At 57.7% G+C, this 13,370-nt stretch overlaps 1 protein-coding gene across 1 annotated transcript in view; it reads left to right on the top strand.

Moving 5' to 3' along the window:
* Window positions 1–247: 247 nt before the first annotated feature.
* Window positions 248–13,370, top strand: part of CNTN2 (contactin 2) — a 28,919-nt gene continuing 15,796 nt past the window's right edge. The window contains exons 1-2 of the mRNA XM_066361959.1: window positions 248–308; window positions 9,704–9,844. Coding sequence (XP_066218056.1) covers window positions 9,775–9,844 — 70 coding nt within the window. The 5' untranslated portion in view covers window positions 248–308; window positions 9,704–9,774. The remainder of the gene's footprint in view (window positions 309–9,703; window positions 9,845–13,370) is intronic.

Raw genomic sequence — 13,370 nt, 5'->3', positions numbered from 1 at the left:
CCGAGCGTTGGCTGAGGACAGGAGCCAGCCAGTGAGCGGAGCCTGGGAGAGGGAGGAGCACATCTTGATGCAGAGATGCTGCAGTGGCTCGGGGCGCGCACACACACGAGCGTCCTCTCCCGCTGCCGCCGCCGCCGCCGCCGCCACCGCCACCGGGGCTGCCGCCAGCGCGCCAGGACAGCAGCCCGCGGCTAAGGGAGCAGGAGAGGAGAAGTGGGCAGCCTAGGGGGCTGGTGGCCGGGCTGGCTCTGGCCCACCGCCTCGGGCAGCATCCCCTTGTCCCAGCCAACACCCCTCTTTCACTTCAGGTAGGTACCAACCAATTTTGTCTCCTCCCTCTGCTGCGTTGCCTCCGCTGAGGGGCCTCCTGGGGTGCTGTTGTGGGCCGGGGCTCAGAGCTCAGTGTCCTTGCAACTTGGGAGGGGCAGGGGCAGGGCAGGAATCCCAGCTGCAGGCTGGAGCCCGTCTGACTTCTCCCCACTGGGACTGGAAGTCCCCTTCATTCTGTCTACATGGGTGGCATCCCACAGGGCCCAACAGGCCAAGCCTGGATGGAAAACTGGCCCCTAGCAGTGTGTCCAGGAATTCAAGCAGGCCACCGGGCACGGGGCACCGAGCACCAGCTGATAGCAGCAACTGCCTTCAGAGGGGACCAGTGGCTATGGACCTTGCCCTGGGCCCCCAGTCCAGGACCAGATAGTCCCTGAGGCCAGGCCCCACCCAGACCCTGGCCTGCCCCCAGATATCCCTGATGGAAGTAAGCCTGACTGCCCAGACTGGAGGCCTCCCTGGGTCTGCCTCTGCAGGGTGACCTCTTTGTGAAGTCTTGCTTGAGTTCCACAGAGGAGGGAGTGGAGCACAAGTTTGGGCAAAGGCCTGTCCAGGAGCGGGGACTCAGGGAGAAGAAACTGAGCAAGTCATATCCCTAAAGATGAGTGGCTGGGATCACAGGGGCTGATATTCCTTTTGTTCCCTTCCCCCACCCCCAACCTTGTCTTCTCAGATCTCTCCTTCTCATCTTCAATGGTGGGAGAGAAAGAGTTGCATGAAGTTTGGTAAGGAAAGGGGCTGGGACTAGGAGGGAGAATGGGGCGTGATTTAGGGGGGCGTCTAGAAAAAGAGGGAAATTCTTCTCCCCAGCACCATGGGGCTTACATAATGGACAGGAGGTGAGGGAAACCTCAGCCAGTGTCCAGAGGTGAGTCCTGTCACTCTGTCCAGTGAGGGCTCCAAGGTCCGGGAAGCGGAGGGGGCAGTGAGGGGGGCGGTACCTGTGGAAGGGGAGTCCTGAAGATACAGGGGACCAAGCCAGCGTCCCTGCAGCCACAGCCACTGGGAGCTGAGCCCAGGCCCCAGGAGGAAAAGCTGTTTGGAGGTTTGGGAATCCATACAGACCAGGATGGGAGGAGCTGTGAGTGCCCATGGTTCCAACCCTGGAGAAGGATGGGTTTTCCAACCCCTAAATTACCTGTTCTTAACTTCCTCCCTCTCTCTGTCCAACCTGTGACTGGTCAGGCCCTTTCCTTTCAGCTTGACTCCTCAGGGTCACAGCCCACTCACTGCCCCTGCAGAGCCCAGCCAGCACCTTTTCTCGGCTCCGAGGGCGGGCAAGGGTGGCAGGAGCAGAAACAGCCCAACAGCCCATGCTACCAGCACCCTCCTGCTCTCCGTCCGGGCAGCAGACTCTGCCTCCTCTTCCTGTCCTCTGGCCAGAGAGCCCCTCAGTCCACTTAGCCACTCCTCTCAAGTGTACTTAGAGAGACCAGAGGAGCCACTGGGGGCCCAGGGCAGCAAAAGGTGGGCCACCTGTAAGAGAGGCTGGTGCGACCCGGGGGTGGGCAAGAGGGTGCCCAGACTCCTAGCCTTGGGAGGAGGAGGGAGTTTTGTCCTTAGAGACAGCACCCTCTCCAGGGTGCCCCATTACTTAACCCTTTCCAGCCAGGCTGCTGAGCCACTCAAGCCAGGTTCTGTCACAGGTCAAAGTTCTTCCTAATTTCCCGTGGGATCTATCAGGAGTCCCCAGCCAGCAAAAGGGAGGCAGAAAGTTAGATAAATGGGGTGAGGATCCCTGAGAGTCCATGACATCAAAGTCATCAAGGTCCATCTGTCCTTCTGGTGCTCAGCATGAGCAGTGAGGGAAACACAGGGTTTCTCTCTCTCTCTCTCTCTCTCTCTCTCACTCCCATGCATGCTCTGCTCTCCACCTGGCCAAGCTCCCTTCCCTGGTCAGATGTGTTCTTCTACCTTTAGCCCTCAACCTACCCGCACACCATTCCCCTGCCAGATTTCACCGCTTATGTAACTCCATTCCAGCACCTTCGCTGCCAGCAGTTGTTCAAATAGACTTATGTGGGATGGGCCTCCGAGGACTGTGTTCCCCGGGATGGTTGCACAGATTGTCTTTGAAAGCAAACTTACTCCTCAGGAGCCAGCACGTGGAGGAGCGCCCCCAAGGCGTCCTCTCTGGCTCTTCTAAGAGGGAAGTAATTCATTTGGGGTGGTTTGGGGTGTGCATGTCCTGCACCCCCACCCCCAGGACATCCTCAAGCTAAATGGGAGAAAGAGCATCTCAAAGACAGTCTGTGCCTGAGCGTGGGTGGTATTTGTATTTTTGGAGGGATTTTGGAGGTGGTTGATACTCAGGGAAATAAGATCCAAAGCAATGAATATTCCAGTGAAGCAAGAGGGATTGAAATTAGCTTGTAGGAGGCACTTCCTCCCCAGGACGAAGAGCCCAAGGTGGGGGCGTCTTTCCAATGACTCTAAGAGGCCATGACAAACTGGGGTCAGGTCCAAGGTTAGAAACAGTCCTGCCTGGAGGTGGAGGTTGGACTGGATGACCCTGTAAATTTTTTCTAGGCTTGGGTTAACCTCTTTCAAATGGTAACAGGAGGGGGTTACTAGGAGTCCCTAAGAAGAAAGACATCATTTCTATTCCTGCTGCCTGCTGGCCACAGCTCACCTGGCAGACCACCCTAATTAGACCCAACCCCCAACCCCCAGGGTTTGCTAACCTGGAACATCATGGGAGTGTCCATGGGCTCTATGTCTTGATGGTAACCATCCTAGAATAAAGAAGTCCTTCTGTGAGTTGAAGGAGTCTTCTTGCTAGAAATGAGCCCACGTTTCCTTGTTTATCCAAAGAGGATGCGAAGAGAAGCAAAAGAGTGTGATGGTCTCCCCCAGACTGAACACCTGGCATCCCAGGATGCGTGCAGACCTGAGCACACCTCAGTGTCCTTCTCATCTGATGAGCCTCACTCCCCCCCACACAGGGCATTCATCTAGAGGACACCTGCTGGGTCCCCTCCAGTCTCAGCCCATCCTCTCTCAAAGCCTGCCAACCTCACAGACCCAGAGGCTGTCCCACCCTGTGTCTGGCTCAAAGGTGGCCTTCTTGTTGGGAAACCCAGAGGATGGAGGAGCAGGTTCAAACCCCGCCCCCAGGCTTGGCCCTGAACCAGTGCAGGAAACTGTCTGGGGCAGTCTCCTCTCGGCAGAGTGGAGGGGATATGCAAAATTTTCCCACTAATTTCTTCCTGATTTGATTCTTCAGAAACAAATTAAAAAACTGCTCTTACCCCTGACATCTCAAAAATAGACCCCTCTTCCAACGCCCTCCCTCGTGCCTCCGTCTCACACTCACGGAGCAGGCAGGCGAGGGGAAAACCTGAGGTCCAGGAGGGCTGGCCCTTCTCCTAGCTCCTTCCAGGAGGGTGCGTGCAAGTCTCGTCCTCTGTCCACTTCCCACTTTGAGGATCTGGAGGCTGAAGATTAAGGCCAGACTCCCTCAGGCCTAAGGCTGAAAACTTACCGAAACGGGGTCGGCTTGGGCCTGCAGAAAAAACTGGGGACTGGGAGGAAGAGAGCACATAGAGGGTGCTGAGGAGAGACTCAGCTGCACAGCACCCCTGTCCCCGCTGGGGACCAAAGGGGTCGGTCTCCACCCACCCAAATCTGCCCTGGGGAGCTGCTCCAGCTCAGAGCACCCACCCCCTCACAGAGGCCTCTCACCTAAGTCCTGCTCCTGCCAGCGCCCACCCTGCCCAACACAGGGCCCCGCCAGGCCACCATAGACCCCTGTCTTCCCAGAGTGGTCTAGGGTGCTTCCGACCTTCCTGGGGGACAGTGGTCATGCCCCAGGTAGCAATTCCTTCCATAGGCAGAGTCGCCCTCTCATCTTAGCCCTCAGGGCAGGAGGTGGGGTGGTTGAGGAGGAGCACCTTCTGGGGAGTGCCCCCCGTGTTGTCCTAGCGAGGTGCTCTCCGTATCACACGGCACCTGGACGTGACTCTGTCTCTGTGCCCTCATCTGGGGCGGTGTGCTTGCTGGGGCGTGCCCAGGCCCACCACACCTCTGCGGCATTAGGAGGAAGGCACCTGCCCTGGGAGACTGTACATCTCAGTATCCTAAACACGTGGGCCTGTCTCACACGTCTGTGGACACGTCTCTGTCCCCCGAGCACTTACTATGAGCTGGAAATGGTGCTGACCTCACAGGGTCCCTTGGGGTGGCAACGCCACTTCTCACCCCCATGTTGTAGACAGGAGACTGAAGCTCGGAGATGTTAAGTAATGAATGCAATAACTAGGGCTATACCAGCTTGTAAGTGCCGGGCGGGTCGGTTGAGAGCCCACCCTGTGGCGCTGGGCTGTGCCGGAGGAGGGGCGTGGTGGGGACCTGAGGGCTCAGGCAGCACTTGCTGGCTTATAGTAAATCACTTAGTCTCTGCCCTCAACTGGACTCCAACTCCTTCTTTTTCTACCACTACACATCCGAAAGCAGCTCCCGGTGCTCGATGCTCACGTCTCCACTGGGGGACAGGGGGAGACAGAGTCAAGGCCAGGAGATGGGTGTCCCAAATGGTAGCATTTAGGGAAATGTGTCTTTCATTTTCTGACTGGCTCTGTGCAGGGGCCCTGGTCCCAGCAAACCCTGTCGGATGCTAGAATCCAGCTCAGCCTTCCCTCGCCCAGTTGTGTTCCAGGCCCCCTGCTGCCTGGGCTCAGTGATTCAGCCAGTGCCCCCGGGAGCCTCTGAACCCCCAAGCAGCCCTCTCCCCTATGTGTTGGTGCCTTATAGGACCAGCCCCAGTGGTGACAGTCTGTACCCGGCTGTGCCAGCCGGTGCCATCCCCTGTACCAGGGCAGCTGGCCGGGGCCAGCCTTGGCTGGCTCAAGGCTCACAGAGCCAGCTCCAGACCTGGCATAGCTCCACTCCAGCCTTGCCCCTGACAAAAAGGGCTCCTCCACCCTGAGCATTCTAGAATGTGCTAGAAGGTAGATGGTATGAGGAGATGACTGGTCCACGCAGCTCATGAGCGCATCCTCGGTGGCACTCGGTCAGGAGCTCCGCTCCATACAGGCAATTTTCATTGCTGTCTCCCAGTGCTTAGCAAGGGTGGCCACGGCAGTAAATACTGGAACGGAAGTGGACACAGGGCCGGACTGGATGCCAGCTCCTTCCCCTTCAGGGAGGCAGTAAGCTCCTACCTTTGACCCAGACTGTGTGTGTGTGTGTCCATGCAGGCTTTGGCACACAGTGGTGCTCAGTGTATGTCTCCCCCAGCTGACCGGCCTCTATGTCTTTCCTAAGGGCAACCCCAGGTGTGCCTCAATCTTGACCCCCCCCCAGCTCTGTCCCTCAGGGGTGCCCAAGGCTCTTGAGCCCAGAGGTGACTGACTGATAAAGGTCTGGGTTAAGTTGAAGTTTAGGAGAAGCAGTAGAATAGTATTGTCCACAAAGTATAATTACCCATGGGGAGAAAACCAGTAATTCTGACCATGGGAGCAGGGGTGGGGGGAGCGGATAGAGGTGAGTGATCCAGGGGGCGGGCCTCCTTGTGGGTGACAGGAAAACAGGCCAGTTCCAGGTCTTCACGTCCTGTGCAGGCAGGGACACACACAGACCACACAGACACATGGGCACACACGCAAGGACCAGACACAGCCAAACACAGACACACTGAGACACATGCATATACACAGAGACACAAGTACTCCCATATCCACAGGGACATATGGACACAACACACAGACACACGAACCTCACATATAGGCACATGCACGTGCACACAGGTGCACCCCCACCCGTTCTCACCAGCACTGCTGGGGAGCAGCAGCCTCCAGCCCGCGCCACAGCTCCCCGGTGTCTGTCTGCTTCGCCCCGGCACTCTCGGGACAGGGCCCGGAGCCGAGCTCCTCCCTGAGCCAGCGCCCTGCCCCTCACCGAGTTCCCGGGACTGGCAGACAGACAAAGGGCCGGAACGCGCAAACGATGATTGAGCGCCTTCTCTGTGCCTGACTCTGGGATGTGCACACCAGCGCCAGGGGGGCGTTTTCAATTTTTTGGAGCTGTGGAACCCTTTGTTTAAAGAGAACCTCATAGGGAAGTCCAGTAGACAAAGCAGATATAAGTGGAGCTGCTCCAGCTGAAGTGGGGAGGGGTCTGTCGCCCCCCATCTGTCTGTCTCCCCATCCCTGCGGTGACCCCAGGACTTCCCCGGCAGGCACCCCAGTCCCTCACGGAACATCCAGAACAGCTCTGCAGAGTGAGTGTTCTGATCTCCACTTTGCAGATGAGAAACAGCCTTCACCAGCAGGGGTGACTTGTCCAAGCTCACAAGCTGTCAGGAGATGGAGTCACTACCACCAAATCCCCCCCGCCAAGTCCAAAGCCTCCTGCGTTTGTGTAGCATCCAGGGCCAGAGCTGCGATTCTTCCATGACTGAGCACCCTGTCAACCTGAGAGACCTGAGTGTGTGGGAGGGGTAGGGGTGGGGGTGCACGCGCAGCACGTGTGTGTGTGTGTGTGTGTGTGTGTGTGTGTGTGTGTGTGTGTAAGAGAGAGAATGTGTTAGAAGGTGTCTTAAAGAGTGAGTGTGGGACAGGGGTGTGTATGAGAATACATGTGAGAGCGTGTGTATAAAAGTGTATGAGGGGCCCTGGCCGGTTGGCTCAGCAGTAGAGCGTCGGCCTGGCGTGCAGGGGACCCGGGTTCGATTCCCGGCCAGGGCACATAGGAGAAGTGCCCATTTGCTTCTCCACCCCCACCTCCTCCTTCCTCTCTGTCTCTCTCTTCCCCTCCCGCAGCCAAGGCTCCATTGGAGCAAAGATGGCCCGGGCTCTGGGGATGGCTCCTTGGCCTCTGCCCCAGGCGCTAGAGTGGCTCTGGTCACAGCAGAGTGACGCCCCGGAGGGGCAGAGCATCGCCCCCTGGTGAGCGTGCCGGGTGGATCCCGGTCGGGCGCATGCGGGAGTCTGTCTGACTGTCTCTCCCCGTTTCCAGCTTCAGAAAAATACAAAAAAAAAAAAAAAAAGTGTATGAGAGTGTGGTGTCAGGGTGAAAGTGTGCATGAGAGTGTGTGGGAGAAAGAGTGTGTGTCTGTGAGATTACACGTGTTTGTGAAGTAAGTGTGAGGGTGTGCGAGTTTCTGAGTGAGTGCACAAGCTGGCCCCAGGGTTGTACTTGGGAAGCGCTGAAGACGGGTCAGCCCAGCAGTTGTCTACTGAGCTCCACTGTGTCCGTGTGCGTGTGACCGTGACGTCCACTGGCTCCTGAAGACACAGAACACGGCTGTCCTCAAACAGTTAAATGCGCCAGACAGAGGCGATGTCGACATGTACAAGACTCGGTCTCCCCTCGGGGTGCTCACAACCCTCTGATGGAGGCAGACAAGCCGGCACAGGCTGCACGGGTGCGGCTACTAACAGAGCTGAACTCTAACTGTGGGCTCATGCTGCGCGTCAGGGGCTGGGGGGCGGAGACGTGCTCGGGCCCTGAGGGGTGAGTGTGCCTGGCCTGGGAAGGGCATCACAGAGGAGCGGACTCACCTGAGCCGAGGCACAGGCATGGGGTTGTTGGGGAATGTCACAGGTGCTGGAAGTGCTGAATTTCTGGGTTCAAGTCTGGAACTGAGAGTGGCAAGGACAGGGAGGGGCAGGCAGTCCTGGAGAGGTGGCCCTAGCCCCTTTCTGAAAAGGAGAAGTGTATATGAGGCTGGAGTTGGGGCGGAGAAGTTGTAAAAGGGTTTGGAGACTCTCTTTCCGAGGGAATAGAGCATGAAGTGAGAGAGGGAGGTACTGCGTTTGCACTGGTCTTCAGACCCTGCACTGACCTTAGGGCAGAGTCCCAAGTCATCTGCACCCTGCCTTCTCCCTTTCCCCACCCAAAGGGCAGCATTCCCAGCCCCTCAGTGGCCCTGTGCTCGCTGGGAGCATCAGTCTCAGAGCCATAAGGGAGCTTAGAGAGCAGCCCTTCCACAGATGAGGACACTGAGACCCAGAGGTGGCAGGGGTCTTGCAGCTAGTTAGTAGAAGAGCCCCAAGCTAGGCTCTCCCCTTCCCCTCCTCATGTTTTAAGGTGTCTACAAAGCGGGCAGGCAGGGCCCAGCTTCAGATTCTGCAGCAGCTGGGTTCCCCGCGCCCTGTGGCAGTTCTGACAGGGAGCCATGGGAGCCCAGTGACCCCTGCACCAAAATAGCCAAAAAGCATGCCCTTGAGATTCCACACCCTCCCCAGAACTTGGAAAGTTGGCCCAGGGTGAGGGGTAGATGGAAAGGCTGGCCCTGTCCTCGCTTCTAAGGATGAGGCTCCATCTCTCAGACTGATGGAGGGGGCTCTGACTTGCTCTCAGTGCCTCCTACGCCAGGGAACATGTTTAATAGAGCAGTGGTCCCCAACCCCCGGGCTGCGGACCGCTACCGGTCCGTGGGCTATTTGGTACCGGTCCGCAGAGAAAGAATAAATAACTTACATTATTTCCGCTTTATTTATATTTAAGTCTGAACGATGTTTTATTTTTTAAAAATGACCAGATTCCCTCTGTTACATCCGTCTAAGACTCACTCTTGACGCTTGTCTCGGTCACATGATACATTTATCCATCCCACCCTAAAGGCTGGTCCATGAAAATATTTTCTGACATTAAACCGGTCCGTGGCCCAAAAAAGGTTGGGGACCACTGCTCTAGAGCTCTCAAGATTTAACCAAGTCTCTGCTCATCTCCATGCAAGAGGGAGGCTCCTCAGGGAGCTGCATGAACTCTTCCAGCTCAGAAGCCTTCTCTGGGCCCATTAGCCCCTGTGGCTGGGGGCACTGCTTAAGGGGCCAAGGTTATAGCTCTATCGTGCACAGTACAGGATGCCTTACCAGGCCGGGGTGAGAGGGTGTGTATGAGTCACTGAAACCCCTCCTCACTAGAAGAACAAGGCAGAGCCCGAGAGACTTAGTACAGCTCCCAGAGGGGCTTACTGCCTCCGCCCAGGCAGCTGTGGGGAGGGGCTAGGGGAGTGGGCCTCCATTCCCAGAGAAAGATGATACCAGTTCCCCAAATCCAGGTCTGGGCCCGGTTCTCTTCAGGACCCATCCGAGAGCTATTATTACAGGTGAGCGGGCAGGTGGTCCTCGCCTCCCAATCCTAATTAGTCACTGCTTCACTTCCTGAGCGGAACCTGCTAGCAGGGGGGGTGGAGGAAGGGAGAGCGGAGGCAGGGGTACGTGGTTGAGCCAGACTCCCAGGGGGCCAGCAGGAGGCACTCAGCCTGAGGAAGGGCTCCTTGGTAATGACCAAGCCCCTCCCCTGGGGTCTGGGGGAGGATGAGTACTTGAGCATTTCCGGCCTCTCCCAGGCAAGACCCAGATATGTTGGAGCTAGGAGGGGCACTCCTCAGCTCGGGGTCCCCCCTGCCCTCCTGCCTCCCTAGGTCCTGCTGGACTTACCTCGTGGTGGGCTGAGGCCCTCTCCTCTGCTCTCCACTTCAGCCCGGACACCGCCATGGGGACACCCTCCAGGGGGAAGCCATACCTGCTGCTGCCGGTGGCCGTGGCCCTCATCTCCTTTCCAGGTAAGAATGTTTGTCTGGCTGCGGAGGACCCGGGTTCGATTCCCGGCCAGGGCACACAGGAGAAGCGCCCATTTGCTTCTCCACCGCTCCGCCGCACTTTCCCTCTCTGTCTCTCTCTTCCCCTCCCGCAGCCAAGGCTCCATTGGAGCAAAGATGGCCCGGGCACTGGGGATGGCTCTGTGGCCTCTGCCCCAGGCGCTAGAGTGGCTCTGGTCGCAACATGGCGACGCCCAGGATGGGCAGAGCATCGCCCCCTGGTGGGCAGAGCGTCGCCCCTGGTGGGCGTGCCGGGTGGATCCCGGTCGGGCGCATGCAGGAGTCTGTCTGACTGTCTCTCCCTGTTTCCAGCTTCAGAAAAAATGAAAAAAAAAAAAAAAAAAAAAAAAAAAGAATGTTTGTCTGGCCTCCGACACCCAGCAGGGATGGTTATATCATTGCTGTTATTTGGGGGATGACCACAGGAATGACTGACCCGGCCTTGCGGCAGCACTTAACATTCTTGAAGCCATTTGCTGGCTAAAAATTCCCTGTTTGTGGGTCTTACCTTGCCTCTGTGTTTAGGAGAGGAAGTGAGTCTTTGACCTATTATAGATGAAAGAAACATGATCAGAGAGGGTGAATGGTTTGCCCGGTTCACCCAGCAAGATTATGGTACAACCAAGACCACCACGAAACCAGGCCGGAGTTGCAGCTCCTAAGGCTGCCCTGGCCAATAGCCAAGGGACCATTAAAATGAAGAGAAACTAAAATTTAAATAAAATTAGTTCCCCTGTCATACTAGCCACACTTGAAGGGCTAATAGCCACATTAGACAACACAGATTCCAGAACATGTCCATCGTCACAGAAAAGTCCCCTCGGGTAGTACTGCTTAGGGTCCCGGCCAGGAGGAGGCAGGGCTCAGTGCCACCAGCCCCGGGGGCTCTCGGGCCGTGCTGCGGCCTGGCAGGCGGCCAGTGTGGAGCAGGACGTGGGGAGATGGGAGGCAGAGCATGGGGTGGCCCAGGCAAAAGGCAAGAGCGGCCCAAGCAAAGGCCCTCGGGCCAGGGGGGCCGTGAAGTGGAGAGAGGGGAGGAAGGGCCGATGGAAGGAGGAGGAGGCTTGCAGAGGAGGGAAGTGCAGGCCGAGAGGCTGGGCAGCTGGGCTCTGGACCGGGTGCCGGAGACCCAGCCCGTTGGAGCTGGAGAGCGCTTGGGCCGCCTGCTGCTGCTCTGAGGGGTCCACTGGGACCAGCACTTGGCCTCTCTACCCTGACCCTCAGCCCAGATCAATAGACATTTCTTTTCCCTTTAAAGATCTCCATGGGAGACAGAGTACTTGTTCTCCACCATCCTCTGGGGGTTCCAGCTGGCTCAGGCTCCATCCCAGCCCCTTCCCCCAAGAACATTCTAGGTGCTTGTCTCACGGAGGACTCCACTGGCTCACCTTCCGGTGTCTCGCGATGTCCTAACTGCCTCTCAATCCTGCACCACAGTCAGTGAGGCTGCTGGGAAAAAGGAAGGACCCAGAGGGTGGGAGGAGCCCCCCAGCCCCCACCTCCTGGCCCAGCTGCCTGGGCAGGGACCCACCAGGTCCTGAGGAGCTGCTGGGTGACAGAGCAGAGACACCCACCCTGGAGAGAGCCGAGGAGAGCGGCCTGGGCCCCTAGCATCGTCCTCCTTAGGAACAGCTCAGTGCTGGGACCGCATCATCTGAGGGTAGGGGTGTGGGCAGCCTCCAGGCTTCGTAGACCCAGAGACACCGGAGGCCAAGGGAGAGGGGACCCATTCTCCCCTGTCACAGAGCTCCAGAGACAGGAGTGGAACCTCCTGTCACTTGTTGCCACCCCTCCCCCCCAGGAAGATGCCTCGGCTCTCTCCTCTGCTTGCTGACCTGCCCGGGGCTGCACCCAGTGCAGGGAAAGGCCTCGAGGATCCCCGCAACGCTCACATCTCTCACCCTTCCTCTGCAAGGCTCCTGACGCCTGTGTTTGGGGAACAGAATTGCCAGTACTCAGAATCAGGGAAAATCAGAGGGTGCAGAGCAAAGACAGCAGGGGGGTTGGCTTTGCCTGGGAGTGTGTGTGTGTGTGTGTGTCTCAGAGGAGGGTGTCGAGAGGGTGAGGGTGTGTCTGTGGACGTTTGCGAGCGGAGATGTGAGTTGTTGTGTGAAGGGGCTCCGTGTTCGGGGGTGATGACTATGAACAGACTTACAGTGCAGTGCCACGCCTCTCATCCCTGCTGTCTGCAGAATGCTCACGGGGCTCCTATAAAGCCTGGAGTCCTCAGCCTTCCTCCCGGAGACCCTGACTCCCCACCTGTAGGGCAGAACAGGGCCTCTGATGCTTCTAATGGAGACTGAGGTCAAGAACCGTGACCACTGTGGTTGAGGATGCTGGTATAGGGTGAAGCTGGCCAGGGTCCAAGTCCCTAGTTCTGCCCCTTCTTGCTGTGTGATTTGGATCCAGTTATTTAATTAACTGCCCTCAGTCTCAGTTTCCACACTAGTCAATAAGGAAATGGTAGTCACTATCTTGTGAAGAGGTTGTGTCCAGAAAACATGGAGCGTGGTATCCGATAATGAGTAAGCACTCAGTAAATCTCATCTGTTCTCCTTATTATGAACCACAGGGGTGTATAAGTAAGTGTACATAAACATTCGATCCATGTGTGCACGTCTGTTAGACATGAGTACAAATGTGTGTATCTGCCTGCTGGAGAGGCTTAGAGAGGGCTGCATGTACGAAGGTGTGATGAGTGCACGTAAGGAAGTGTGTGTAGGTGAGAGGTGTGCACACGTGCTTATGTGGATACCGGGGTGAGGGTGTGTATATGGCTGAGAGCAAAGGAGAAAGCTTTTACAGGAAGGAAGTCGGTCTTGAAGCATCAGTGCCCGGGCCCACTCAGCAGCCCCCACCGTCCAGACAGTTCCTGGAAGCTGCTGTCATGCAAGGTGGTTCCCAGCAGCCTGGCTGCCTCTGCCCGCCCACCCTTCCCGTCTCTCTCTTCTCAGCAGCCCCAGCTGGGGCAGGGTCCCCACCCTTCAGCACCATCATTAACTTGGGATTAAGCTGGGCTCTCAGCCGCCATCTCCAGAGCCTGGGGCGGCAGCGGGGGTCGTGGTGGCTGGTGGGGAGGGAGATGGGGGATCTCCATTCCAGGGAGCCCTGCCTCCTTCTCATTCTGAGAGCTGCTTAGCAGCTGCCCTCCCTCCCGGGGGTCCAGGGCCGAGCCTCAGCTGTGGCATAGGGGCCGAGCCCCCTCCGCTGGGACAGGGCCGACGGCCAGCTGCATCGGGGGAGGAGGCACTAATTGGTTAATGAGGACCCTGCCCCCCATGACCCACCAAGGAGGGCCTGAAATCAGCTGCATTGAGTGTAGGGGCCAATCAGGGGCGGCCTGGCCCCTGCCCGACCCCACAAAAGCCAAGTGTGCCTGGCTACACGAGTCAGCAACGGAGCCCACTCCTCGCCTCTATGGCAAGACAAGTGTGGCGCACCTCTGTGCGTTGGGGCCCCTGCCCTGGGGAGGTTGGACACTCCCCTGCCC

This window comes from Saccopteryx leptura, chromosome 2 (genome assembly GCF_036850995.1).
Source record: "Saccopteryx leptura isolate mSacLep1 chromosome 2, mSacLep1_pri_phased_curated, whole genome shotgun sequence".
Classification (NCBI taxonomy): Eukaryota; Metazoa; Chordata; class Mammalia; order Chiroptera; family Emballonuridae; genus Saccopteryx; species Saccopteryx leptura.
The sequence above is the reverse complement of the archived record's forward strand: the minus strand, read 5'-3'. Positions and strand labels throughout refer to the sequence as shown.